The sequence below is a fragment of the Ornithodoros turicata genome, chromosome 1 (genome assembly GCF_037126465.1).
Source record: "Ornithodoros turicata isolate Travis chromosome 1, ASM3712646v1, whole genome shotgun sequence".
Lineage (NCBI taxonomy): Eukaryota > Metazoa > Arthropoda > Arachnida > Ixodida > Argasidae > Ornithodoros > Ornithodoros turicata.
This window is the reverse complement of record NC_088201.1, coordinates 68518027-68545605: the sequence shown is the minus strand read 5'-3', so window position 1 is coordinate 68545605 and position 27579 is coordinate 68518027. Positions and strand designations below refer to the sequence as shown.

General features: G+C 47.3%; 1 protein-coding gene and 1 long non-coding RNA gene across 2 annotated transcripts in view; both read right to left on the bottom strand.

The window, feature by feature from the left end:
* Positions 1-27579, bottom strand: part of LOC135400249 (uncharacterized) — a 199934-nt gene that overhangs the window by 80930 nt on the left and 91425 nt on the right. The gene's annotated exons all lie outside the window — the stretch shown is intronic.
* On the bottom strand, positions 2037-7513 carry LOC135400232 (endochitinase-like). The gene is made up of 3 exons (XM_064632009.1): positions 7176-7513; positions 5363-5572; positions 2037-3099 (listed from the first exon to the last, which is right to left on the bottom strand). The coding sequence occupies exons 1-3, from the start codon at positions 7428-7430 to the stop codon at positions 2296-2298; spliced, it is 1269 nt and encodes a 422-aa protein (XP_064488079.1). The 5' UTR covers positions 7431-7513; the 3' UTR covers positions 2037-2295.

Below are 27579 nucleotides of genomic sequence, written 5' to 3'. Positions count from 1 at the left end.
GACTAATAAAGATTGGATCGGATTACTACAGGACCGTGAGCTGCAATGGCAACCTCTGGGCAACGCCACGTCTGCTTAATGCCTCCTCTGACTCCTTCGCCATGAGGCGATGGCAGAGGCGATGTCGTCTGCTGCAGCCAATCGCTCCAGATGATTTCAAACACAGTTTTCTGCGGCTACTATAGTGGCTTCCTAAGCGGCTGATGGCGCGGCTATAGTATCCATAGCTACGGCAGGCTTTGTCTACATTGCTGTGTGTGAGGGTGGCGAAATTAAGGGGAAATGCATGTACCATTTCATCTATTCTTTTCGGTCTATCTCAGATCAATTTTAGCAATGTCATAAACCACATTAAATAATAAATGCAATTTCTCCACCTCGAGGTAATTCGGATTCTATGTCGAATATGATCACGAGCAACGCCAGATTGGCAAATTAATCCGCAAGTTAATTTTGCCTACGTGACAGTTCTTTGACGTACGATCAGATCTCTCAGATGAAGTGCATTGCCTTACGCAGGGACACGTTTTGAAGCAGTTTAAAGTATACAGGGTGTTTCATGAAAATCCCCCGTCTCAATAATTCGTGAACAGGTAGCGCTCGCGAAGAAATTTCTTTTTGGTAAAAATCCTTGGGACATCGCCCATGAACTGAGTAGTGAGCGGCTCATTTGCATACGCTCACTAATTATATAAAAATCTTAACTTTTGCTTCACACGCTTACGGAACCTCTGTTTACGCATCGGGACCTTCAGTGAAAAATATTGCAAGAAAAAAACCAGCATCGACATGTGACATCGACAGTGATTTTTTCGAGTAATTAATCGGTTTCGTTTTACATATTTCTTGCGCAGAGCAGTGCACCAATGCGCTCTTTGGATCAGCTATCCAGCTGTCAATTTCGTGTTCATCCGCCTGGTTGACACACGGGGGTGACGGAAGATTAGGAACAGCCGCAACAGACGCTTTGATTCTTTGATATTCCTTCTCAAAGCGACTGATAAACAACGCTGGCAGTTCTGTCGTTACGTAGGTGAGATAGCGTGCTCTTATCATGGATGATGACGATGTGAACTTTGTCGGTACACTCTTAAAAATTAGTTACACCACATGGCACGCTCCTAGTCAACCATCGTCCCGAATAACAACGTTCTCGCCCGATTTGTTGAAGACTGGAGGCGGAGCCTTTCTTTTTGTCCTTATGTACGGCATCATTGGTACTGAAAAAGAAAAAGAAAGACGTATGCCTTCCATACACTCTTAGAAATGAACTTCACCGCATAGCACGCTCCTAGCCAACCTTCATCCTGAATGACAACGCTCTCGCCACTGATTTGTTGAAAACGGGAGGCGGAGCCTATTTTGTGCCGTGCATATGTGCACAAAATAGGCTCCGCCTCCCGTTTTCAACAAATGAGGGGCGGGAACGTTGTCAGTGAGAGAGAAGAGTCTCCTGCGGTCTTGCGGCTGTTCCTTATCTTCCGTCAACCCAGTGTGTCAACCAGGCGGATGAACACGAAATTGACAGCCGGATAGCTGATCCAAAGAGCGCATTGGTGCGCTGCTCCGCGCAAGAAATATGTAAACCGAAACAGACTAATTACTGGAAAAAATCTCTAGTGTCGATGCGGTTTTTTTTCTTGCAATATTTTTCGCTGAAGGTCACGATGCGTAAAACAGAGGTTCCGTAAGCGTGTGAAGTAAAAGGTTAAAGTTAAGATGTTTATCTAATTAGTGAGCGTATGCAAATGAGCCGCTCACTACTCAGTTCATGGGCGATGTCCCAAGGATCTTTACAAAAAAGAAATTTCTTCGATAGCGCCACCTGTTTACGAGTTATTCAGCCGGGGGATTTTCGTCAAACACACTGTATAATTTTTAGTAGACTCATTTGCTTTGTACGACCCCCACTACTGACCTCCTTTGATAAGGAGAGCGTTTAAAACTCAAACCAATGGTCGTATCTGTGTTCAGAAATCATAAGTTATGTTCTCCGCTCAGAAGCGTCGAGGAACTAATAAGTAGAAAAACGTAAGCAGCGTCGCTAGAAAATCTGTGTTTGCAAATGCGATTTGTATACAGTGCTCTATACAAAGGAGGAACTTGAAAATGCAGCCTTTTTAGTGCTCTACTGTGCAATCCGTATGATTGCAGCATGAGTCCCGCGCTCACTCACTCAACATCTGTTCTTCGAGGCCACCCTCACAACAACAGCCACAGTTTCTTGTAGTCATAGAAACACCACATGCTCGTTAAAAAAAAAAAGAAGAAGAAGAAAACGAAAAGGGCACGGTATTATACGATGCTGACGTTGCTCATGCTACCCAGCAATAACTGGTCATGCATAGCGGTCAGCAGAGGATAGGGAAGACCGCAAACGCCACGGTAGTCGTCCAGGCTGATGTCCCAAGCCATCATTCCGCCGAGCGATGAATTGCGTATCAAGTCCGCCTTCAGTGCAAGACTATGCCTGTCGTCGAAGTTCACCCAGACGTTGCTCTTGTGCGCGTAAGCGGACAACGTGTCCATATCCAGCATGTGATCCCAACCACCGTCGCGTACCCACTGGCACACCTCGTAGTAGGGAAGCTCCTTGAAGGTAGCGTTCATTTGTGGCACAAAAGGCTTCTTGGAGACCTGATGCAAAGACCCGTGGAAAACGACCCCTACTATGATCTTTCTTGATGGAATGCCACTGTTCAACAATATTTCGATAGACTGTTGCATGCTCAATATACCCCTGTGCTTTGTAGGGGGCGCCTCACGATATGCAGGAACAATGACCAGGTCGACGAAGCTCGACAATTTCTTGCCCGAGCCGCGTAACCCGAAGACGTCAGCCGTTGAAGGAACGATGATGCCCAACTTTGTTCTCTGGACGCGGAACAGGGTTCCGGTCTTCTTGAGGAGTTTCACCATAGCGTTGCGCCTGTCGGGGGCAGTAGGGAACATGCCGCCGAAGAGGACGCCGTCGATACGGTTGCCCAACGTCCAGCGGAGGACGTTCCGTGCGAAATGGGGGACAGTGTCTCGGCTACTCGACGCCACGCTTCCCATAGCCGTAGTGAGGTTGGTGAAGGTACCCACTGCGACGTACACCTGCGTGAAGACGATGTAGCTGTGTCCTTGAAATTTTTAGACTAGGGGTTACAAGTAAGTACCGCCGTTGTCAAGTGAGCACTATACGTAAATAATGGGTTAAAAGCATTGCCACTCTTTGATAAATGTGCATCATTACATCATACACGCATTGTACGCATTTCACGCCAAAGTACTGAGAAAAAAAAACGTTTCTGTAGGTGTCGTACATAGCGAGATATAAACCCTCGAACACAAGTATACGCCAAGCTCTGGAATCTCTGTTGGATGCTCTGAAGCTTAGCGGTGCCTCACTTGGCGGAGGCGACTGCAGTGATGCCAAAGCCGAATGAGTTCCGGTATTTACGATGCTGATTTTCTATGCATCTTTTAGCCCTTGGAATGCGGGTTGACGTGAATGCAAATTATTGTCTTTCACATCTATTTAGAGCGGTTTGAGACGAAGAGAACGCAACAGTGACAAAACAATGAATACAGTCCCCACTTAACCAGCATTTCACGCACTTGCATTCGGAACTTGCATAGAAGACACAAAAGTGATAAAGATTTGTAGAGCTTCGCAGCTTCGATATATGTTTTTCTTTTCCTTAGCTGCACCAGATTTTAAAAAAAGCTATCAGTGCAGCATAGATACAGTTTTTGTTGATATAGTTGAGTTTTTGGCGAGGCGGACATCTTCTCGAAGAGAGTATATATGTTAATTACGAAATGAATATTTATCTAAAATTCATTAATTAACTCTTTAATGAGGGCTTTCGGGTGAAGGTGAGATAGTAGAATGGGAAACAATCCTCGTTGAAAGCCATTCTATTTTTTAACCAGTCCTGAAAGGAGCACATGCGTTTAAAATAAATATCGATATATCAAACCAATGAATATATCAATATAGAATTAATATATAAAATAAATATCAATCGTCGAATATAGCTATGCAAGTGAGTAAAACCGTGTGCCAGAAGAGCGTATGGCCCTCATCGTCGTCGGCATATCTGGGCCGCAAAGCATTTGATTCAGCCAGATGATCAGCACCCATTCCAATGGACCTTTTTCGCTTACGCGTCGTATCCTAGCTGCTCTCCAGCGAACGATGCTCGGTGCGAGCCAAAACGAATCCACGTGGGTATCACAAAGGATAGAAAACGGTCCGGAGTAGCCCCGTTCGTGCGGCTTCTCCACTGGTCCCCACTTCTGTGGTCTCCATACTGCGCCATCTAGTGAAGATGGAGATAGCCCTCTCCGGCGCCTCAAGGTCATGCGCATGCACATAGGGCATTGTGAAAGAGGTCCACGTGGCCATCTGACGCGGAATCAGCGCCGTGCTCCCTGCGCTCCTGAGGCGCACGGTTTCGGCTAATTTGCGCAAGAAAATTCAGCAATGGATATTTCAAAGTGCGTGCTCGTCTCCGATTTTTTAAAAATAATGGCTCTCAACGAGGGTTGCCTCCATTCTGCTATATCATTTCTGCCCGAAAGCACGTAATTAAACAGTTAATTCAATGGTTCCCAAACTTCGCCGCCCAGCAGCCCATAATAATATAGATGACCTCGTCGCGATGCTGGACATACACTGACATTTTATTGGAGCTATATTCAGAGCGAGTTCTCTGGGCGAAAAAGTCTTGCACAACGGCACGCCTCCTCACGGACAACGCACGCGAAACTGTTTTCTTAGGTTTTTTTTTTTTTTTTGCATCCGCTCTAATTCGAGAAGACGTCACTGCGGGTGCACCGTGAAGGCGGGGCGTCCGTATATGCCGCGATAGAGGCGGACGCGGTGGCCTTTAGTGGGAGCGAGTGTTGTTCTCAGGACATAGATTTTGGCCCTCGTGCACAAGTGAAATCAGGCGTGAAAGCGAGGCTGTGTGATGCATCGAAAGCGTCGCGTACCCCACATGCAAGCTCATTTATGAGAAACCTCCGGGTCTACTGCCATGGCTTTCCTGGTAACGCAGAATAGCGGCCACGGCGTTCTTCTTTCTTTTTTTGTGGGTCGCCTCACGACCCACAGTTTGGGAACCACTGAGTTCATTAATAAATTTGCGTACTTAGTCATCCATAGTAGCTACGTACTCTCTTCGAGAAAATGTCCACCTGACCGTATATAACCCACCTGCAAGAACGGCATCTACGCTGCTCTCATAGATTTTTTAAATAAAAAAATCTGGCTATCATTACTGCTGTTGTCTTTTGTGACGGCGAATATCCGCATTGAAGCGACCTCTCTGCTCACAAATTGACGTGTTATACCAGTAACAGTGTGTACCTGTATGCTGGGTTGTCGTTTTCGCAGATCTTGCATGAAGGAAAAGAAGAGGGGCCTGATTGCACTCTGGTACATGTCGTAGTTGAGCATATCGTTGAACCAATCTCGAAGACCTTCCACGTTGAACACCGCATGTGAGCACAGGTCCACGGGAATGTACTCTGGCGAATAGGACCATGGTGACGGACGGGAAAAGCTGCGAATTTCCACCTGGATATGAGGAGCAACAACGTTATTCACACGCTGTCCACACGCATTCACGCCGTGCTTCTATTTATGCAATGTATTTATCTAATGTGCAATATTTATGCAATGGCTATGCACGCCAAAAGCGATGAAGCGATGAAAAGGTGAAGAACGACTGTTTCTTGTCCATCACCATAACGTCATGCACATGTTTCCATAGGCATATATGTTATGTTTTCCCCATGCACTCTAAGGGGGAAAAGGAGTCAGCTGGGGAGGAATTAGGGTAAGGTGGGGCAAGATGAGACACGGGGCAACTTGACGCGACATTTTTTCCTCGACGCCGCCTATCTCAGAGACGCGTTGCTCCATGCGCATGAAACTTTACTCATAGGTGGCTCTACATGTCCGCTTTATTGCATGTGAACATTGTACATATTGGTGCATGCCTCGAAGAGAAAAAAAATCGGTTACTTCTGCCTGCAATGTAAAGACCCGCCAAAAAGGCTCGATTTTCTGTAGTCCTTTTTCTTGGAATCTGTGCAGCAGCGTTTCGCAGCCTTTTACTGTCAATGCAAGTTCACATCTTATTTCCTTATTCAATAATCTAGATATATGCAACATATGGGCACTCTTGGTTATCCGGTGTTGAACAGGAAAATTAATGCATCCGATGATATGCACGGGGCAAGACACGACGATTTAATGTAATTTAAATTTAATGTGATATAGAAACGGATAAGTCAACTATTAGGTGGCTTTATGCTTGGTCATCAGAGATTACTTTTTTGCATATTGCCTAGGATTTACCAGCAAATTTTCCTGTTTCCTATGATATTTCCAGCAAAGCAGAAGCGCACACAAAGGCGGGCGACCAGCGACACATCAGACCGGCGGTGCCTTGTTTGCAGAGGACAGTGCAGCAAAATAGCACCTGGTTCTGTGTGGTTTTATCGCACATCATGTGTGCGGTGGGCTCAGGGCGGTGGTGTAAGGGGCCCACGGGCTTCATTTTTACTGCTTGGATTGCACAAACTAATTTGTATACGAGAGAACTGATGTTCTGAAGCTGGAACAACATAGAAAGGACAAATACATACAAACCCTCAAATTGCCTAAGTTGCCTTTCATCGTTAATTTGTATAGTTCATTACCACGGCGTGTCTCATCTTGCCCCACGCGATGTCTCGTCTTGCCCCCAGGGTTGGGGCAAGATGAGACAACCTGCATTTTTGAATTTCTTGTTCTGTACTTATATTAGGCCGCCTACGTTCGTTCTGCATTTACAGGTCAGAAGCTCTAGACCCCTGAGAGTGTGTCTATACCTAGTTTTTTTTTTTTTAACACGAAAAATAAAAATTTCACGTTCAATTGCAAATTTCTGTCTCATCTTGCCCCATCTTACCCTAAAGCTTCTAAGATTGTAATTACTTCGCATTTTATTCCCCTGAAACGTATTCCCACTGCGCCGCAAAGAGTCCTGTAAGCATTGCAATGGTGTTGGTGCATTGTCACGAAAAGTACTAATGATTCTGGCAGTGCATCTAGCCCCTCAAAGCATAACAATTACTCGTTTTTTTTTCTCTCTTCTTCTTATGGTGTTTTATCTGAACGAAAGGAAGTTCACCTGACAAAGGGTGAGCGGTCCGAATCCATCGCTCGGAGTGGACCTTGCCTGGTCCTCGATACGTGGGACTTCGGCCAGGTAGCGCACCTTCTTAAAATAAGGGATGAGCGCCCCAGGAAGCACCACGAAGAATACCACCACAAGAATCATGCAGGAGCTCATGGTGTAAACGCACGATGACCGGATGAAGGGGTCGTCGGTGTTCACGTGAGCCAAGGACTTGCGGCTCAGCAGACTCATCTCCGAGAGCGGCATGGCTGCAGAGCTCACCTGTGTCGACCAGACAGTTGGAACAATGCACCTCCTTTCCGACGATTCTTCTTCGGTGTCTTACTACTACTACTTCTTCTTCTTCCCCTTGCCGATGCGACTTGGGCGTCCGAGTGCCAAATGGGGCGGAATAGGCTGAATCGAGTGTCCTACGCCATAAAAGAATAACTTTCTTGGCGGTTGAGGCAATAGATATACCATGGTCTCCTTGCTGTAATGCGCCATATGATTTTAGATAGAGAGAGAAACAAAGAGACACAAGCTACTTTCTAAAATATACTCACGAAGATTATCCCGATTATTGATTATTCGTGATAATTATACGATTTATAATGATTGATTGAACGTGATAATGATACTGATCCGTGACTGCTATGATAAGTACTAATAATATTTTTGGGAATATTTTGTTCTAAAATAAAAAGAGAAGGAGCAGTGACGCTATGAAAGAGGGAAACAGCAGTTTCCAGCGATTTTTCCAGCACCCAGTTCCACAGCCCCTGATTAACGCCCATCCCCAATGATCTTACAACACGTCCCCAAAATAGCTGCCAAAAAGGTTCAAGAAAAGCCTGAAAAGCCAGCAGCTCCGGGTGTTACACACCCCCTATACGGAATTCCAACACACCACTGAGACTGAACAAATCCTGGACAAATCCCTGTCGTCTACCGGGTGCTCCGCACAGCGTTATCGTCAAAAAATGTGTTGCACGTAAATGAAAAGCAATGTAACGAAACGGACACCAAGGAAGCCAATACACCATGCAAGTAGGTCAGCTGTCGGCGCAGCTCCCCAGATCCCCTCTCTCCCCTATTGCCTGTGGAGCCCGTCTCTCTCCCAAATAAGGAGGTTCTGTGTTCAACACTTCCAAGTTGAGTCGCGCGTGGTGTCTTCTGGGGACCCATGCCGGTCTACGAATACCCCCTTATTGCTGCCTTGTGAATGGATGGACGCTTGGTCACGTGGTCTCTCCAAACATTACGCTCTCCCCTGCACAGAGACAAACTGTCGTAGCGTGTAGACCTCTCCGTGTTTACAAACAAATGACGTCAGATGGTACAACTTGGTAGAGAGGAGCTACTATAGCAAAAAATCAATAAGTCACAAGAAAGCCTCGTAATAGCTTTTCATATTGTAACGTTTTTATGCAATTCCTTACATATTATTAGTTGTACGGCCTTGTTCTACTCCATTCTACCGGTAGCCCTTTCCAATGATGGCACAATAGGAACAATCCGGGGTAGTTGGTATAGGTTCATGATGACGAATAGCAGCAAGAAGACAAGGACAGGGTAGAAGTAGACAGGACATCCGCAGACTCTCAACTGAAGTTTAATCAAGGAACACTGCATCTTAAACGCTAACATCTAGGTCACTGACTGTCACCTAAAAATGTACAGAGAGAACAAAGGTTTATGCTGCCGGATGGGAGATAGCACTCAACATCTTATCCATGCGTAGAAAGTCTATTTCCACATCTGCCAACGTGACAGAAGGGGATCTGACACATCTGTCTTTACACGTGGCAATAAGAAATGTCTCCATTATCTCCCGCACCAACTGATCTTTATGAACTGCCAGCACCTCGGTCTGATTGAAAAAAGGCAAACACTTACTAATGATGGCTACCGGGCTCTTCCATCTTCAGGAGGTTGAAGGGTACGAGTTTCTCTCGGAGTGCACGTGGTGTCTCCTACAAAACAAGCGCGAACTAAGTCGTAATAACCAACCTCATTCCGCACGATGCAACCAACCCTTGGGAGAAGCCCTCTTTTCTTCCGCCGTGGACTAGGGAACGCGAATGAAGACACCAAAGCGACTAAAAACGTGACATCATTTGCGTGACTTCATTTGGGACCCTTGACTTTCGTGAAGGAATACAGTTTTGTGAAACGGCGGTGTTCTCCGTCCGCCTTGTTTCGGTTTCGCTATGTCTACCAATGTTATGATTACGTCACGGTGACGTTTCTTAGGTAGAGGTCTATTGAGAGATATCGGTTTTCCTATTTTCCCCAAAACTGCAAATCAGATATGAATATGCTTGACACAAAGGAATATATTTACCACAGGAAATTCCTGTTTCTCAAGCTCGTCGTCCTATGATAATTCATGGCTGTTACGTCGCGAGACAACTATGATCATGAGGGGTCGCGGTGTCGATGAACAGTCGATGGTATCGAGCTACCAAAGGGTTGCTGAGAGGAAGCCGAAAAAAAAAAAAACTCATTTTCTTTTTTTGGGCCACCCGGTTCTGCTACGTTCGCCCAGAATATGGACACTGTATAAACGGGAATATAGGTCGAACTTGTTTTCAAAAATGCACTGCAAGAAGTGGACCCTCGTCTGACATTCCGTGAGGGACAGGGAAAGCAATGAAAGGAAAGCTGGCACAGCCTCTCAACAATGGGTGATGAACGCCGCCACGCCGTTCATTTTTATTTATTTTTTACGCGTGCTTGTCCCCTGTACTACCGTGAGCTCACCATAACTGTATTGGTGACTTGTGCCGAGCAATGGCGCCATCTTGCTTTGCTGTCGTTTTCATGTTACACGCGAAATTAGCGGAACTCGGAGGCAGTATATACAGAGTGTTTTTTTTTTGTTCGTTACAGAATTTGGATTAAAAAACTAGAAGAGCAAAATAGATGCCGTTTTTGCCGTTGAGTTATATGGCCAGGCGAACATTCTCTGGAAGAATGTATGTAACTACAAGATCGTTAATTAACTAAAATTCATTAATTAACTCTTTAATTAGGGGATTTCGCGCAAAAGCGAGCTAACAGAACGGGAGATATTCCTCGTTGAAAGCGATTTCATGTTTAAAAACCCAAAAAACGCGCACGTGTGTTGAAATACCCATCGCTGAATTTCGCTATACAAATGAGCCGAAACAAGAACTACGCACTTTTCTATTGCGCAGAGAGAGCGACAGACAATCCACGTGAGAGGGCCACGTGCCTTGGAGCGATGGAGCTGATTGGTGTAATAGCTAGTCTGTTGGCCCGATCTCCGACCCAGATCAGGCAAAGGGCGCGTCATTTCTGCGCTCGAAAAGTGCGTAGTTCTTGTTCCAGCTCATTTGCATAGTGAAATTCAGCGATGGATATTTCAACACACACACGTGCGCGTTTAAGCGTTTTTTAAAACATGGAATGACTTTCAACGAGGAATATCTCCCGTTCTGCTATATCGCTTTTGCGCGAAACGCCGTAATTAATGAGTTAATTAATGAATTTTAGGTAATTTGTGACCTTGTAGTTAAGTACTTTCTTCGAGATAATGACCATATAACCCAACTGCAAAAACGGCATCTATTTTGCTCTGCTCGTAAAAATTATGTAATGAATAAAAGGAACACCCTGCTCTCTTAAAAATGAACTTCACCGCATAGCACGCTCCTAGCCAACCATCATCTCGATTGATATCGTTATCTGCCCTGATTTGTTGAAAACGGGAGGCGTACGCCATTTTTGTGACAATTATGAACCGCATAAGTGTCACAGAAAAGGTGTACGCCTACCGCTTTGAACAAATCAGGGCACATAGCGATATCATTCGAGATAATGGTTGGCTAAGAGCGTGCTATGCGGTGAAGTTCATTTTTAAGAGTGTGTATATACTGCCTCCGAGTTCCACTAATTTTGCGTGTAATATGAAAACGACAACAAAGCAACATGGCGCCATTGCTCGGCACAAGTGATCAGTAGGTTATGGTGAGCACACCGTAGTACAGGGGACAAGCACGCGTAAAAAATAAATAAAAATGAACGACGTGGCGGCGTAAGACTGGCCAGAATTTTATTAAATTCGCGGTCTGTTTCTCTTTCGGAAAAGTCGTATATCCATTCCCGATGTCGTCTACTCAGAGGCGGTGGTGGTGTACCAGTAATTAATGCAGCCGTCAACTAACTTTCATAATTAGTGAAAATAGGTTGACCGTGCAACTGCAAAGTTGCAGAGCACAACCGTGAGGAGTCTAGTCTGCTAGAATCGAAACCGCAGCGCTTCTGTGCCCTAGGAAAAAATATGCGAAAATGCACTGTTTTCGCGGCTTGCGTGAGTTCTGCGGCCGCTTATACCTATCGCTCTCTCGCTGTCACCCTTTCACAACTGACATCCGGCTATTCCTCAAAGCATGGGGCATCCCTGCTTCCTAGCGTCCTGGTCGATCCCGTATCTTTGTTTTGTTAAACCTGGTAGAACGTACACACTTATCCTTTGTTTGTCAGTTCTTCTGTGTTCCAGCCTCAGAACATCAATTTCCATAGTGTTCAACAGATGCCGCTTGCGTCGACCCCGTCGTTTGAATGCGTGTGCGAGTGAGAAAACATGTAACAGTGAAAGTGGAATGAGTGAGTGAGTGGATGTGATTTGTCCCTTCACATGACGCAACCTTGGAAGCCACTGGGGAGGCGCGTTAGCTTAGCTCAATTGGTAGAGCCCTGGACCGGTAATCTAAAAGAGGTGGGTTCGAGTCCTACAGCTGGCTAACCTTTTCAGTGACTTCCTTCCTTCGTCGTTCTGTGATGCTAAGTTCGTTCAGTGTAGAGATAACTTGATGCGTCGAGATAAGTAAGCGGAACGCGGCTATTGGACAGCGTTGCGCACGGTGCTCCCCGCTGTCCAATAAAAGCGTTCTGATTATCTTTGTCGACACATCAAGTCATCCCTACATTGAACGAACTTAGCCTCTCTGCTGCGTAGCATTCATTTGTGAGCGTCACATTTGTCTCCGTCGTCAACTGGTATTGCCATCCCGTCGCTCGAGCAACAGCTGGAACAACGTAACATCTTCTGTAGTATCTGTCATACCTATTTCTCTAGCACACACTCTTAAAAATGAACTTCACCGCATAGCACGCTGCTAGCCAACCATCATCTCGAATGATATCGTTATTTGCCCTGATTTGTTGAAAACGGGAAGCGTACGCCTTTTCTATGACACTTATGCTGTTCATAATTGTCACAAAAAAGGCGTACGCCCCCCGTTTTCAACAAATCAGGGCAGATAACAATATCATTCGAGATGATGGTTGGCTAGGAGCGTGCTATGTGGTGAAGTTCATTTCTAAGAGTGCAGTCTCTGCACGCTTGTGAAATGTGTGAGTGCTGTGGACATTCTTCTATTGATCTCTGGAAGGCGATTAGTTGTGAACATTTTATCTGGAAAAACGGTGTGCCCAAGGATGTGCAACAGTCACGAGACTTCCACTGCTGTGGACTGCCTGCGATCTTGTCTGTCCTCGTGCCTCGTCTGTGCCTCGTCTGTCCAGGTTCAAGAAATGGCTGCAAATATGAAACTATAGTCTTCCTCGTAATTGTGTCGAGCACCTGCAAACCTGCCCTGCGCGACCAACGCCGTATCCCAACGAATGCTCCTCTGTTGTTGCCAATACCGACCTCCCGAAACACTTATTGGAGGTGTGTGCCAACCGTGTAAAGGAATGCAGTTTCTGCTGCGGCAACTATTTCGAGTCTGGGCCTACCAATCACTACAAAGAGTGCATAGAGTCCCCAGTATCGTGTCGTTGCTGCAACCAAGAAAACATCAGACGCGGCATCATCGAGGAGCACGGCTTCAGTTGTCGTAAGACACCCAAGCCTTGTAAAATGTCCGCTCGGGCTGCACTTTCAAGGCAGATGATGAGGCGATGGAGCGTCACATGACGCTGGAGATGCACGCAACTGGAATTCATGATTTGAAGGTGCAGGTGAACAGCCTGGAAGCAGAAGTACGTCACTTGCGAGAAGTGCGCATTCGTAAAAAACAGGAGCGAGTGAAGGCCAGTGAGCAGCCAAAGGAAGAACTCCATCGACGAGATTGTTAAGATACTGCTAAGATATTACAGGCACAATTGGGCCTGCAGAGGCGCGCCGGATGTATTGAATATTCGTGAACAATGCAAGCCGCACCGACACATATGTACAAGACCGTATATCTCGTCATGGACTATTGTAGCTAAATGTCCCGTGCAACGCCGGACTCCCACGTAAACCTGGAAAGCCTGCTTCCCCCTAACTCCAGTGCGAACCAGTCCACGCCTCTGTGATTGGATGGCCAGTTGTGATGCGAGAGAGTGGGCCAGAGTGAATGCGTGTCCACGCTTTCATGAAAGAGGCCTTGTTATGTTGACGAGAGCGCGATGCCGGCTTAGTGTAATTGGTATAGTACCCCTGACCGGCAATAAGAGAGGTGTGAGTTCGAGTCCCGCCAACGGCACTCGCTGGTCAACTGGCGTTCTTCAGATCGCATATGATACTGAGCATATCCATAGCATATAAGTGGTCGATGTACGTAGACAGTCGCAGTGTCGTGGAAGCAAGTTTGTCCCCGTTATAGTTATTTTCACTTTCTTCCTGCAGTGTCTCTTTTCGACGCTGTCAATATTGTGTTCTCGGTTAGTTGATTGGTCATGGCATTTTGTTGCCCAGTGACTGTGAGGTGACCCGGGTTCGAATCCGGGCACCGGCTGTGCTGTCTGGGTGTTTTCCTTGGGTTTTTCCCAGACACTTTAAAGTGGGACTCCGGAACAAAATCACCACAAAGGTTGTGGTATATCCGTAATCTTTGGGATGTCAGGAAGATAGATGGAGAAGTTACCCGACAAAATAACTCGTTACAAGTTAAGTTACCGTGTGCAAAATGTAACTAAGTTAATAAGGACGTTCTTCAGCATGAAATGTAACTCGCAGTTACTGAGCTACTTAAAAAAAAAGAACGAGTTACTTCCAAGTTACTCCGGACACAAAATAGCATTACGCAGGTGCAGCGCGCGTGAGCAGTTCAGTTAGACCTTGAGTTGCCCGCGGAGGAGTGCAACACGCTTAGATAGTTTTCGTCTGTGTCCAACAATAGACCTCTCCCTGTTTGTAAACAAATGACGTCATAGTGTTCGACAGCGACAACATTTGGTAGGTAGGGGGCGCGCAACGCAAGACACCGATGCGAGCTGATAGCTCGCAGAACTGATAAGGGGGGAGATTTAACCGGCTGCCGAGGTGGGCGTGAGGGCAGTTGCCGCGGAGGCTAAAGGAAAGAGACTTAGTAGCGAACAATGGTTTGCTGCTCTGTGTTGGAACAAGTGGTTCCAGGTTTTTCCCAAACATGTAAGCCGTTTTGTAAGATTAATATATGTTTTGTTCGTTCTGCATTCTGCCTCTGTGTTCACTGGGTTGCGGGTTTGACGGGTCGGGTCCTACACCCGGGTGGGGTTCAGGGAGGGAACCCTACAAACTGGAGCCCAACGTTGGGGCCGACCCGTCTTGCCGCACGCCCGGGGGGCACTGACAGCGTGTGCATTTGCAGTGTTGTTTGTAGCACCTGTCGCTCGTGCCTTTCGCTCGCTGTCGCTTTTGCTGTTTTGTTCGTAGTTCGGGAGTGTGCACTTTCTGGCCATGCCGCCCAAGAAACCTCTCGATTCCGTCTACGAGGACGACCCGCCAGTAGCGGAGGACCTGCTTCGGCAGGTGACAGCTCTCTGCGCTTTATTGTCGCAGCAGCTTGCCAGTAGCACGTCCGCCGCCCAGCCGTCCTCGGAACCCCCGCTACACCTGAACCTGACGGTACCGACATTTTCGGGGTACAGCGACGCCAAGTCCGTCGAAGATTTTCTTGCCGACCTGGAGGCTTACCAGACAGCCGTTACCAGACAACCGACGAAGCCGCCCTATACGCCGGATACTACACTCTTAAAAATGAACTTCACCGCATAGCACGCTCCTAGCCAACCATAATCTCGAATGATATCGTTATCTGCCCTGATTTGTTGAAAACGGGGGGCGTACGCCATTTCTGTGACACTTATGCTGTTCATAATTGTCACAGAAAAGGCGTACGCCCCCTGTTTTCAACAAATCAGAGCAGATAACGATATCATTCGAGATAATGGTTGGCTAGGAGCGTGCTATGCGGTGAAGTTCATTTTTAAGAGTGTACCCGCTGCATTGGTAAGCTCGGCTGTTCTGTGGCGCGGGTCTCAACCCGCATTTCCGTCTATATGACTGAATTTCAGCGGCTGTTTCGGGAGGAATTTTTGCCCCCGGATTACGTAATGCGTATGCGTGAGGAACTCATGAGCCGAACGCAGCACGCGGAGAGAGCCTGTTGGAATATACCCGGGCAATTCAAGAGCTGTATCGCAGAGCTGAACCGCTCGCGAAAGAAAGCGAGAAAGTGGCCCGCGCTATTCGCCAATGCCACCCTCGTTTTAAGCCTTATTTGCGGGGGTGAGGCTTTTCTTCGCGCGATGACCTCGCTAAGGAAGCCCGTGTCATCCAAGCAGATTTGTATAGGCGGAATTGCAGTACCGCCCACCGCCTAGGCAGGAACAAACACTGGAGCCTACACTCTTAAAAGTGAACTTCACTACATAGCACGCTCCTAGCCATCCATCATCCCGAATGACAACCTTCTGGCCACCGATTTGTTGAAAACGAGAGGCGGAGCCTATTTTGTGCCGCACATAATGGCACAAAATAGGCTCCGCCTCTCGTTTTCAACAAATCGGGGGCGAGAACGTTGTCATTCGGGATGATGGTTGGCTAGGAGCGTGCTATGTGGCGAAGTTCATTTTTAAAAGTGTAGCTGCGCATGGAACGGGCCGAGACAGTCGCTACACTGTTAAAACAGAACTTCACCACATAGCACGCTCCTAACCAACCATCACACCGAATGATATCATTCTGTGTCATGATTTGTTCAAAACAGGCGGGAGGCGCCTATCTGGGACAGATTATCTTGTCCCAGATAGGCGCCTCCCCCCTGTTTTGAACAAATCATGACACAGAATGATATCATTCGGTATGATGGTTGGTTAGGAGCGTGCTATGTGGTGAAGTTCTGTTTTAACAGTGTAGACGCGGAACTAAACCCCCGCAGAACTGTTGGAACACACGGCGGTTCGTCCGCCGGACCGGTATATCGTTCTTTGGATCATTTGCATATGAGCAAAGGAACCGAATCAGGTCGGCACGAGCAGAGCCGCGCGAGCGCGCAGCCGATGATGCACGGCATGCACCGCGGCAGGACAGGCGCGACTCGCGAGCAGGTAATACCGCTGGAACACAACCCCGTTGTTACGGTTGCGGCGAACACGGTCATTTTCGTCGTAACTGCCCGCAACAGACCACTACCCCCCCCCCAGACAACCCCCGCAGGGAAACCCGGGACGCCGGCTGCGGTAATTGGGAATGACTCTGTTCTGTCGTCGGCTGCTGAAAACGTCGATAAGAGCACGCGAATTCTAACCATTCTATCTTGTCTGATAACGTAGTGGCCCCGGTCCCGCTCGCATGTCGAGCGCAGGATGACATATGCAACATCGGACCGTTTATCGTGGCGCGCGTTCTGGGTAAGGACGTTGCAGCTTTGGTGGACACTGGAGCGGCTGTATCCCTGATAGGTGACACCATCCACGATTGGTGCCGGGAGCAGAACATTTCCGTACGGACAACCAGGACCTGCCTAAGGCTTGCGCCAGATGCTGTGGTACCAGCCTGAGGAGCAGTACGTCTCACCTTGACCGTCGATGGACAACGTGTCAGACAACGCTTCATCTACCTGCCCGGATTAGCGGGACTGATGATCCTGGGACGCGACTTCATTATCCGGATGGGACTCGTCCTGGACTTACGTCGTGGAGGCTACCAGCATGCAAGCGGTACTACCTTCTACCCCTTCATGGAGTGGACGACGCCGGAAACGGAGCAGAACCGGACCGGTGAGGAGACCCAGGATTCCGGAGCTGAACAATCTATGCCCGTTTTGCTATTTTCCGGAGCAGAACATCAAACAGCGACGGTCGTACCTGCTGTCTTGCACGACGCCCTGAAAAGATTTCCAGGAAGCACGGACCAGCGACGCATGCTCGCTAAAGCATTGCGGCCATTCTCCTGTATGTTCACAGAGAGACCAGATCTAACCCATGCATTCGAGCACCGGATAGAAACCGGCGACGCAAGGCCCTGGCGATGTAATCCTCGGCCTTTGAGCGTGCAAGTGCAAGCTCATCGATGCTGCGCTGGACGAAATGATCGAGACCGGTGCTGTGAGACCTTCCCGTGGTTCTTGCACCGAAAAAGGATGGAACCTCATGGTTGTGCGTGGATTACCGCCGACTGAACGAGGTGACTGTAAGAGATTCGTACCCTTTTCCCTCGATAGACTCGATCATGTATTCGTTGGGGTCCGCCCACGTGTTTACAACTTAGGACTGCAGTAAAGGATTCCTGCAGATCCCGAAAGCACCGGATGATGTTGAGAAAATAGCATTTACCTGTCACAGGGGATTATTTGAATTTGTCAGACTACCCTTTGGACTATCTAATTTCCCCACTAGTTTTCAGCGAGTGATGGACGAGGTGCTTGGCGATGCGAAATACAATTTCGCTATGGCGTACGTGGATGACGTATTAATTTTTTCACGTACATTCCAGGAACACCTTTCTCATTTGAAAGTGGTGTTAGGACGCATGCAGGCTGCAGGATTGACTGTCAATCCCCGGAAGATGCAGTTGGTTACCAACAGCATCGATCTCCTCGGGTTCAGGGTGGAGTTCGGCACGGTCAGGCCGAAGAGGACAAGCTAAAGGCTATCCTAGAGTACCTCCGCCCGACGGATGTTAAAAGCTTGCAGCGCTTCCTGGGTATGATTGGCTTCTATAGACAATTTATACCGCGATGCGCAGACCTAACGCAACCGCTAACTTGCCTTTTGCGGAAGGGAGCACTATGGTCGTGGGGTGAAGCACAGGAACAGGCGTTTACCTCTCTCGCTAAAGCGATTGCGGAAACTACCCGCTTGTATCTCCCAGACCTGAACCGCCCATTTGTACTTCAAACAGATGCGAGCGATTACGGCCTTGGTGCAGTCTCGTCACAAGAGCACAACGGTGAAGTCAGACCCGTGGAATTTGCAAACCGTACGCTGACGCCTCCCGAGCGCAATTATAGCGTGACGGAGAAGGAGTGCCTAGCAATCATGTTCGCGCTACAGAAGTTCGACATGTATTTGGATGGTGCGAAATTCACTATTCAAACTGACCATCAGGCACTGTCCTGGTTAAAGCGGTTGAAAAACCCAGCCGGACGGCTCGCACGTTGGAGTTTAACGTTGCAGCGATATGACTTCTCGGTGGAATACCGGAAGGGAACCTCAAATAAGGCGACAGACGCGCTATCTCGAGCACCGTTGCCCCTTGAGGACGTCGTTATTCCGCAGGAGCTGGTGGCCGCGGTTAACCAGACCGTCTCGGAGGAGGAGCACTCGTGGGGACAGATTGTAAGCAGGAACGACATCCTGGAAACGCGGAGGACCGACGGCCTTTGTCAGCGTGTGTCAAGGTGACTGGAAACGGCAAACCTGGAAGGCACGGAAGACGCTGAGGACAGGTACGACTCCTATCAGCTGAGCGAGGATGGTCTCGTGGTCCGGTACATTCCCCAGGCGGACGACGAGGAGGTTAGTGATAGCCCCTTTCGAATCGTAGTTCCAAGGAAGCTACGGCATGAGACATGATGTTTTGCGGTATACACGCAGCTGTCCGATATGTCAGAAGTCTAAGCCGCGTGGAGGGCAGCCTCCCGGCTTGCTGCAACCGATTGTTAGCCAGAAACCTTGGCAGAAAGTCGCATGTGACGTAATGGGTCCTTATCCCAGAAGACCCCGTGGTAACCAGTATCTGTTAGTTATTACAGAGCACTTCACGAAGTGGGTTGAGCTTTACCCGCTGCGGAAGTTGGTGTCCGCTCGGATCTGGGACAGAGTGCTGGACGTTTTTTTCCGGTTTGGATTCCGGGACCAGCTCATCACGGATAACGCCTCGTACTTTACAAGTAGGGTGTTTGTCGATAGCTGCTCTGTGTTGAACATACGTCACGTAAATACGTCCCCTTATCACCCTCAGGCGAACATAACTGAGCGGGTTAATCGCAACATCAAGATGATGTTGGTATCTTTTACCGAAAGGCATAAAGATTGGGACGCCCGTCTTACGGAGCTTGCACTTTGCCACTCGTACGACGGAAAATAGGTCAACAGGATTTACCCCGGCTTATTTGAATTTCGGGCGTGAAACTGTGTTTCCCCTCGAAAACACATTGCGAACACGGCACGTATACCCTAGTTGTTCGTACGCGAAGTATGCAAATGATCTTCGCAATAGGATTTTGACTGCTATTCGTTTGGCACGAGAGAGTCTTGAGGTCGCAAGAATGGAGCAGTCTCTCCAGTACAACAAAGGTCGACGCCAGGTCATTTACCGCCTTGGAGACCTGGTTCTAAGGCGAACACATCCCCTTAGTGATGCAGCGAAAGGCTTTGCTGCCTTTCTCGCTGATCGATGGGACGGTCCTTATAGGGTAAGCGCACAGCTAACTCCGGTCATTTACAGTCTCGAGCGTTGCAGTGACAACGAGGAGACGGGCCCCGTCCACGTACAAGACCTCAAGGCCTTTCGTCAGCGCATCTCAGACAACGGCAGGTGGGAGAAGGAGCCCGATCCAATATCGGAAGGCCGCCCCTCCTTAAGTACACCCAGGCTTGGACTTCAATCGCCTGAAGAGACTACTGCCCAGGGCGGGGTTCCCGGGATTACCCGTTATAACCCTCGCCCACGTAAGCAACCGAGGTGACGTTTTTGTTTCTTTCTTTGTGCAGGCCTCGGCCGAGGTCGAGGACCCCTCGTGGTTACCCGACGAACGCTCCTCAGAGACGTCCAACCCCAGCTCCTAGGACGCCACTGCACCATGCCGCCACGTGGACTGCTCCAGCGGGCAACGTGAACTTAACCTTTTGCTCTCATCGGCGTTGGAGGGATCAGCTCAGGCCCCTTCGGACCGGTCCTCCTGCAGCGATGCCCGAACCTTTCCGAGGGTACACCCTCCTTGACATCTACCCAGAGGAGCCCCCTGCTTTTTATACTCGGGAGGAACATGAGAGACTCTGCCCCGTGTGTAAGGTTCTTCTGGTCAGCCCAGAAACTCACCGACAAAGTGCACTGCATGCCAGCCGCATGCATCTCAACCACCCCGTGCCGCCCACCCGTTTTGGACCCCGGGATATCCAGGCGGCAGTGGATCTCATCCGTCGCGAACAACCACACCTGCTGGTCAAGATCTCCGACGACGACCTCTTGGACCTCCCGGACATTTCCTCACTGTGACTACTTTGAGGGGGGGAGTGTGGTAGGGGGCGCGCAAGGCAAGACGCCGATGTGAGCTGATAGCTGCCGGAACTGATAAGGGGGGAGATTTAACCGGCTGCCGAGGTGGGCGTGAGGGCAGTTGCCGAGGTGGGCTAAAGGAAAGAGACTTAGTAGGGAAGAACGGTCTGCTGCTCTGTGTTGGAACAAGTGATTCCATGTTTTTCCCAAACATGTAAGCTGTTTTGTAAGATTAATATATGTTTTGTTCGTTCTACAGTCTGCCTCTGTGTTCACTGGGTTGCGGGTTTGACGGGTCGGGTCCTACACCCGGGTGGGGTTCAGGGAAGGAACTCTACAAATTGAACTACGCCCGATGCTAGAGGTGAACAAGGTCGCGCCCGAAAGCCACGGTCTTGAGGGGGTTACGACATGGTCCCTTAAAGGGACGCGGCCCTCGGTCCTACTTTTCTTCCAATTGCTTTCAATGGGAGACAGCGAACAAGTGCCCGTTCGTGGAACCCAGCCCGCCTTCCGATTTGTTTTGGTTTCAGTTCTTCTACCAATGTCATGATGACGTTTCTCTGGTAGAGGTCTATTCGTACGCTTTGCAACTTACTCCCTGTGGGCGCACAATGGTTCAGCTTCATTTCAATGGCAGCGGTTCTTACTTCCTGAATAAAATACTGTCATTGATTGAATATCACGTTTTATGGGAAAAAATGCCATGAAGGAACAGGAGAGAAAGCAAGAAAATATGTGGACGTGAGTGAAAAGCGAGTTAAAAGTAACTTGGAACTTAAGTTACTTTGGCAAAGTTAACTGAAAAAGGAACGAGTTCCTCTGAAAGTTACCACGGCGCAAAAGTACCGAGTTAAGTTACAAGTTACCAAAAATAGGAACTTAGTTACAGTAACGAGTTACCTCGAACTCTGGCTCAGGAACATGTGTAGGAAATATCTCGGTCCAAAACCGCGCAGATTTTACTCAATACGAAGCGAGCGCATCGCCTCTGTGAAGCGAGAGGGCGCTGAAAGCAACACACTGTTAAAGTCCCTCGATCGCTCTTTGAGAAGTAGCGACAACCCTTGCGGCGCCGACAGGGAGCGTTCGTTGGTCGAAGGTGCTCACGTGGTAGTTTGCGCCACTTCAGCCGTGTCGCTTTGCTTCCGTCCGCCATGATCTTCCCAAGTTCGCTCGTCGCTCAGTTCGTGCGTTCGTGCTCTTTGCGCGTAGTTTTTGAAGGCCGAACTATCGCGTTGAATCGCCTATCATAACCGACTGAAAATGACTGGCTGCTGTGCCTTCGGGTGCAATAGTCGTCCTGAAACAGGACAGGCAATGTTTGCCGTTCCAATGGGGAAAAGCAGTAAAGAAGTAGCAAGGCGGAAGGCGTGGCTGCACAAGATTGGAGGAAAAAACTTCAAGCCAACGAAAAGCACAAGTGTCATAGTCTTCATCCTTGTGACCCAAGCCGCCGTCTCTACTTCTCTGCTGACGTTCCCCACGTGTTAAAGAATTCGAGAAACCATTTATCACACGGCCAACAGATATATACAGGGTGTCCCAGAAAACGTGTCATTGAATTATGATAAAAAAACTACACCACCTGGAGTCATGCGGTCAACAGCATTTGTTCTTATTAGGTTTTTGTCACCTCCTAATGTGAATGTCATGTACTCCAAGTTTAATTATGTAAATATTTGTGAACTGAACTCGGAAATTTGCCAAGTAAAGGTCACTTTTTTAACTCACCAATATGAAGAACGTGCCAAATTCACTCAAAATCATGATAATTCACAGTGATATTCACGAGCTATCCCATCGGAAAAAATAGCCGAATATCATGCTTTTCGGAGCACCGGACCATAGCGCGCGATGGCTTTTTGAGCGCAATCGCTCTGAGTGCGACGAAAGGAGGTTCCGAAGCCAGCCCACAGAGTGATAGTAGAAAAAGTAACAGTTCCTAAAATTGGGAGAGGGAAAGCATTATCCCAGCGAAAGTCGGACGTGATAAGCCGTGCCTGTTAATTTGACTAAATTAGACACGCTCTTCACATTGGTGGGGTAAAAAAGTGACCTTTACTAGGCAAATTTCCGACTTAAGCTCGCAAAAATTTACATAATTAAACTAACGTTGCACGACATTCACATGAGGAGGTGGCAAAAACCTAATAAGAACACCTATAGATGGTTAAGATTACCTATGAAGACAACCCGATTGTGACAACCTGACAAGAACAACCTGACATGACAACACGCGCTGAAAAAAAGACCCTTTTCAGGGCCGTTCCAATCAGTCAGCATGAGGCTTGCAGCTGTGTTAGCAGGAAATCCAAATTGTGTGTTTTTTCCCTTATACTTGAGGGTGGGAAAATTATAGTAGCCAGGCATAGGGGCATTAGTGGGAAAAATTACGGTAAACCGAGGCATTACTTGGAACAGCTACCTCCTTACAAGACGCTGTGCAGAAAATGAAAAAAGTGTGGTGTAGTTGAGGTTGAAGTTTGTTTGATTCTGAAAAAAAAAAAAGAAACGAACGAAAAGGCTAAGTTGCAATTCCCTAGCAGATGCATTACAGAGAGTCACTATCGGTCATGCTTGTGCAGATGTTTTGTCTTTTTATCTTCCTAACAAGCAAACGGAGTCGTGCAGGACTGGTAAACAGCACTTCCGAGAAATAGATGAGAAGTCTTCCTTCGAAGACGTTTTCGTTTGGTTTTCATTCAAGCGTTTCACTGCACAGCCAAATGGTTCTTCGTCATGCTGTAACACTAAGCGGCATGCTCCTACTTCTGATTTGGGAGTTCAAAAACAAGTCAAGGACGTTTAGCATTCAAAACGCACGCACATACACAAAATTTCGGTCTGCTGAAGTGAAATTAGCAGGCGGCTAGCAAGACAATGTATCAGCGAACCGAACCGGCGTCGATACCTGGGAAGAACATGGCGGGCGGAGGAGTGAAAGGGAGAAAAATAAAGAGGGCGAGGGAAGGGTTGTCGCTACTTCCCAAAGAGCGATCGAGGGACTTTACACACTGTCAACGCCACCGAGATACAGAAGGCCTGCTTATTGTCTCCTCTCCCTCCTTCGCTTCGTGGACATATACCGGGTGTTTCAGTTAAATCCACGGGATAAATAATTCGCGAACGGGTGCACCAATCGACGAACTTTGTTTTTTACAAGTATCTGTCCGATACCACCTACAAGCTGCGCACCGTGTGAATGAGTGGGAGGCGCTCAGTATTTAAATAGAAATTCAAATTAGTGTCGTAAAAAACATAACTTCTAACACAGGGCGCCGTCGGCACTAAAATGGGTACTACACTCTTAAACCCGTACCTTTTATTGTAACTTTTAGAACCATGTAACTTCTATATAGACGTAGATTTCGAGATTTCTTATAGGTTACACCACTGTAACGTATATTTAGAGGTTAAAAGCGACCAAAGTCATGTCTTTACAACACGAATAGAAGTTACATCTCGGAAAAAACAAAAACAGCTTGTTGTAACTTATAAATGTACCCTCTACTCCGACACTGTAACTTCTAAGCGAAATCTCCAACGATAATTTCTTTGTTAGTTTCTTATCGTTTGTTTTCCTTCTGTTTTTCAGCATAATGCCGCGTTTCAGCCTCCCATTCGAGACGACAGTTGCGAATCTACGCTGTTATTTTTTATCTGTTTCAGCGTCATCTATACGTCGACTACGTGTTATCAATGCTGTATGAACACAGATTATAAGTTCGCAGTCTGGAATACTGATAGTATGTTTCTTTCTAAAGGGTGGAAAACCATTGTCAATGCCGCAACCACCAAGATTTCCGATTTCTCCTGCGTAGCCGAGCCTGGTCTAGGTCTATCCACACAGAGAGCGGTTTCCTTCAGACGCTTAACGCTCGTCGTCCGTCCGTTAACAAGTGTAATCTGTTTTAATCAGTGGTTTTCCTCGCGTTTATCATAGTATCGTCAGGAACAACGGAGAAGCTAGATGTCGCTAGAAAACAAGGATATTTTCGGTGTTCTCAGGGGAAAGTGTAGTGAGTGCGAAGATTGCAAAGAATATATAACCGAAAACGAACGTCACCACCGCAGCCCTAATTCACACACTTCATACACTGGGTAAGTGTACATTCTGTGCTAGGTACGTGCGTTATTTTGATAGCAAGAGCTCTTAGCGCATGTTTGTTGTGATTATGGCAAGCGTTTTGCGGTCCTGCATATGAACGCCACTTACGCTTCTGCTCTTACTTGGTCGCCAAGTCAATACACCGGTGTGCATTTTGCAAGCTGCGGATATATGCATCGAGATATATAATTCGCAGCTTCCTACTTGTTGTATTCTTACGATATTCTAAGACTCAATCGCGGAGTGAACGCCTTCCCGCATTTATGCTGCTTTGTACCTTGTGCTTCGTACGGATTTGAATGGTTCCGTAAATGTTACTCTCATTGCCCAAACTTTTGTTCCCAGGATCCCACATGCAGGTTCACATACCGTCACCAGCGCAATGCAGTACCTCACAAACTCGTCCCAGAGCGCCTCCAACGCTGATAACGCAGTAATGTAGTGTCTCCTGCGTTACTGTACACTCATATTCCTCAAGGTTATGTGCGTTTTATGTAATACTGTATTGCCATTTGCGCTCGCCTCTGCAACACGAATGTGGAATAAATTTTTTTCTGCTGCAATTCTCCATTTCGTTGGGTCTGTTCAGCTTAGCAAACATAGGTCAGTTGTTTTGACTCGCTGGCTTCCTCGCACTTTTATGCATTGCTTCTCACTTAGAAGATAGTTCTTTTTTCCACATACATGGTAAAGCGACCATGGTTTCTCCTCACATCAGAATCGCACTTGTGCACAATGTGTCACCTCTCGACAGACTTCTGTTTTTGTAATATACATATGTTCAAGATTCCTTTTCTGCTGGTTCATTTTGGTACCTTGATGTGTTCTGTAAATGTCTGTCCATATCCCACGCACAGGGCGTTTGTTTTTATTCGCATCACACCAGCGCTCATTTGACAGGTGGGTTATGTTAATTTTCGCAAATTAACCCATCCGTAGTTACAAACATTTCCGACATTTCCTGACGCATGTGTTTGTAACTACGGATCGATTAATCAGCAAAAATTCACATAACCCACCTGCCAAATGAGCGCTACTCTGTTGCGAATAAAAATGAACATCCTGTATAAAAAGCCGCACGTTGGCGTAACCTTTACGGGCAGGTGCTGGATTGAAGGCCGTAACCTCTAATTAGCGGGTTTCCTTGTAACTTTTATAAAAGGTACTGCTCAGAGGGTACCTGGTAGCTTCTGAAATAGAGGGTAAAATATTGCGATTTTTTACCCTTTACTAAAGGGTACCGAGTTAAGAGTGTACTTCTTTTGGGCCTTCAGTGGACTCCTTTCAGAGAAAAACCTGCCACCGAAGCGGGCTATTTGTTGCTGTAATTAATTGGTTTCGATTTACATATTTTGTCGCGGCTAGTCTCAGTGAAACGCAAAAGGACGCTCTTCCACTCCCTTATCCACCAATGAATTATGTCCTTACACCAATGAATTACGTCTTTTTGCGCTTCACCGCGACCAGCTGCGACAAAATATGTAAACCGGAACTAATTAATTACTGCAACAAATGACCGGCTTTGGTGGCGGATTGTTCTCTAAAAGGTAGCGCAAAAGGACGTAATTCATCGGTGTAAGTCATTGGTGTAATTCATTGGTGTAATGACTTAATTCATTGGTGGATAAGGGAGTGGCAGAGCGTCCTTTTGCGCTTCACTGCGACCAGCCGCGACAAAAATATGTACACCGAAACCAATTAATTAAGGAGCGGAATTAGGAGGAGCTTCCGCCGCAACGTTGACGTTACCCCATAACTTTCCACCTGTAAACTGCGCTCTCTTTTCTTACTTCCTACACCTTCGTTATCTGCCTCTATTTTTTTTCTACTCCCTGCGGTGTCTTTTTTTATACAGATTTTTCATAAAAATCTATAAGGGCAATAGACATCCTGTTTTCACTTCTATCATCTCTGGGTCGGCGGACGTTCTTGGCCATCTGTTGCTCAACCGTCGAATGACTAGTTACCTACAAATCGTTAAATAACTTTTTAATTATAAAACCTACGAAGTTGTCCCAACGAGGACATCTGTTCCTTTCGGTCACCTGATATTGTAGCCGTTTTCAGAACAAAAATCCGTTCGGTAGATCGTCCGCAAAAAATTCGTGAACGAACACCATTGTGTTCTTTATTTTGTTCACTGCGCATCCTCGGAGACGCGTCTTTCCTTCACCCCCATTGTGAGAGGGTGAAAGAGCACCGTGCCGCCTCATGCGTCGAAGATGAGCTGGAACTTGCGGAAACAAAACAAACAGAAATGTCTCGGGTGACGCTATCCGAGCTGCCCTTGTCTTGGGTTGCATTTTCTGTTCTCTATTAATCTTTTTCGAGGACTCAAGAGGCGATAGTGTGCTCCTTCACCCTCTCACATTAGGGGTGAAGGAAAGACGCGTCTCCGAAGATGTGCAATGAACAAAATTAAGAAGAAATTGTGTTCCTTCACGAATTTTTTGCAGGCGATCTACCGAACGGATTTTTGTTCTGAAAACGGTAACGATATCAGGTGATCGAAGGGACCAGATGTTCTCACTGGGACGACCTTGTAGCTTTTATAATTGAAAAATTAATTAACGATTTTAGGTAATTAGTCATCCGACGGTTGAGCAACAGATGGCCAAGAACGTCCGCCAGCCCAGAGATGATAGAAGTGAAAACAGGATGTCTATAGCCCTTATAGTTTTTTTAATGAAAAATCTGTATCGAAAGAAAAAAGACACCGAGTATATATATATAGAACACCATGTCTATAACGACTCTGTACCTTGTGAGGACAATGTCTCAACGTAGTTCAACGAACAAAGGACACTGCGCCATTCTTTTCGATGCACTCAAAATGGACGATGCGAATGTCGTCTTGTGAG

Excerpts from the sequence above, each read along its gene's own strand:
- LOC135400232 (XM_064632009.1), bottom strand. The coding sequence starts at position 7,430 with ATGCCGCTCTCGGAGATGAGTCTGCTGAGCCGCAAGTCCTTGGCTCAC. Across the intron at positions 5,573-7,175 it reads GACCGCTCACCCTTTGTCAG|GTGGAAATTCGCAGCTTTTC; the intron begins GTGAACTTCCTT and ends CCTCATATCCAG. Across the intron at positions 3,100-5,362 it reads AACGACAACCCAGCATACAG|GTGTACGTCGCAGTGGGTAC; the intron begins GTACACACTGTT and ends GTCTTCACGCAG.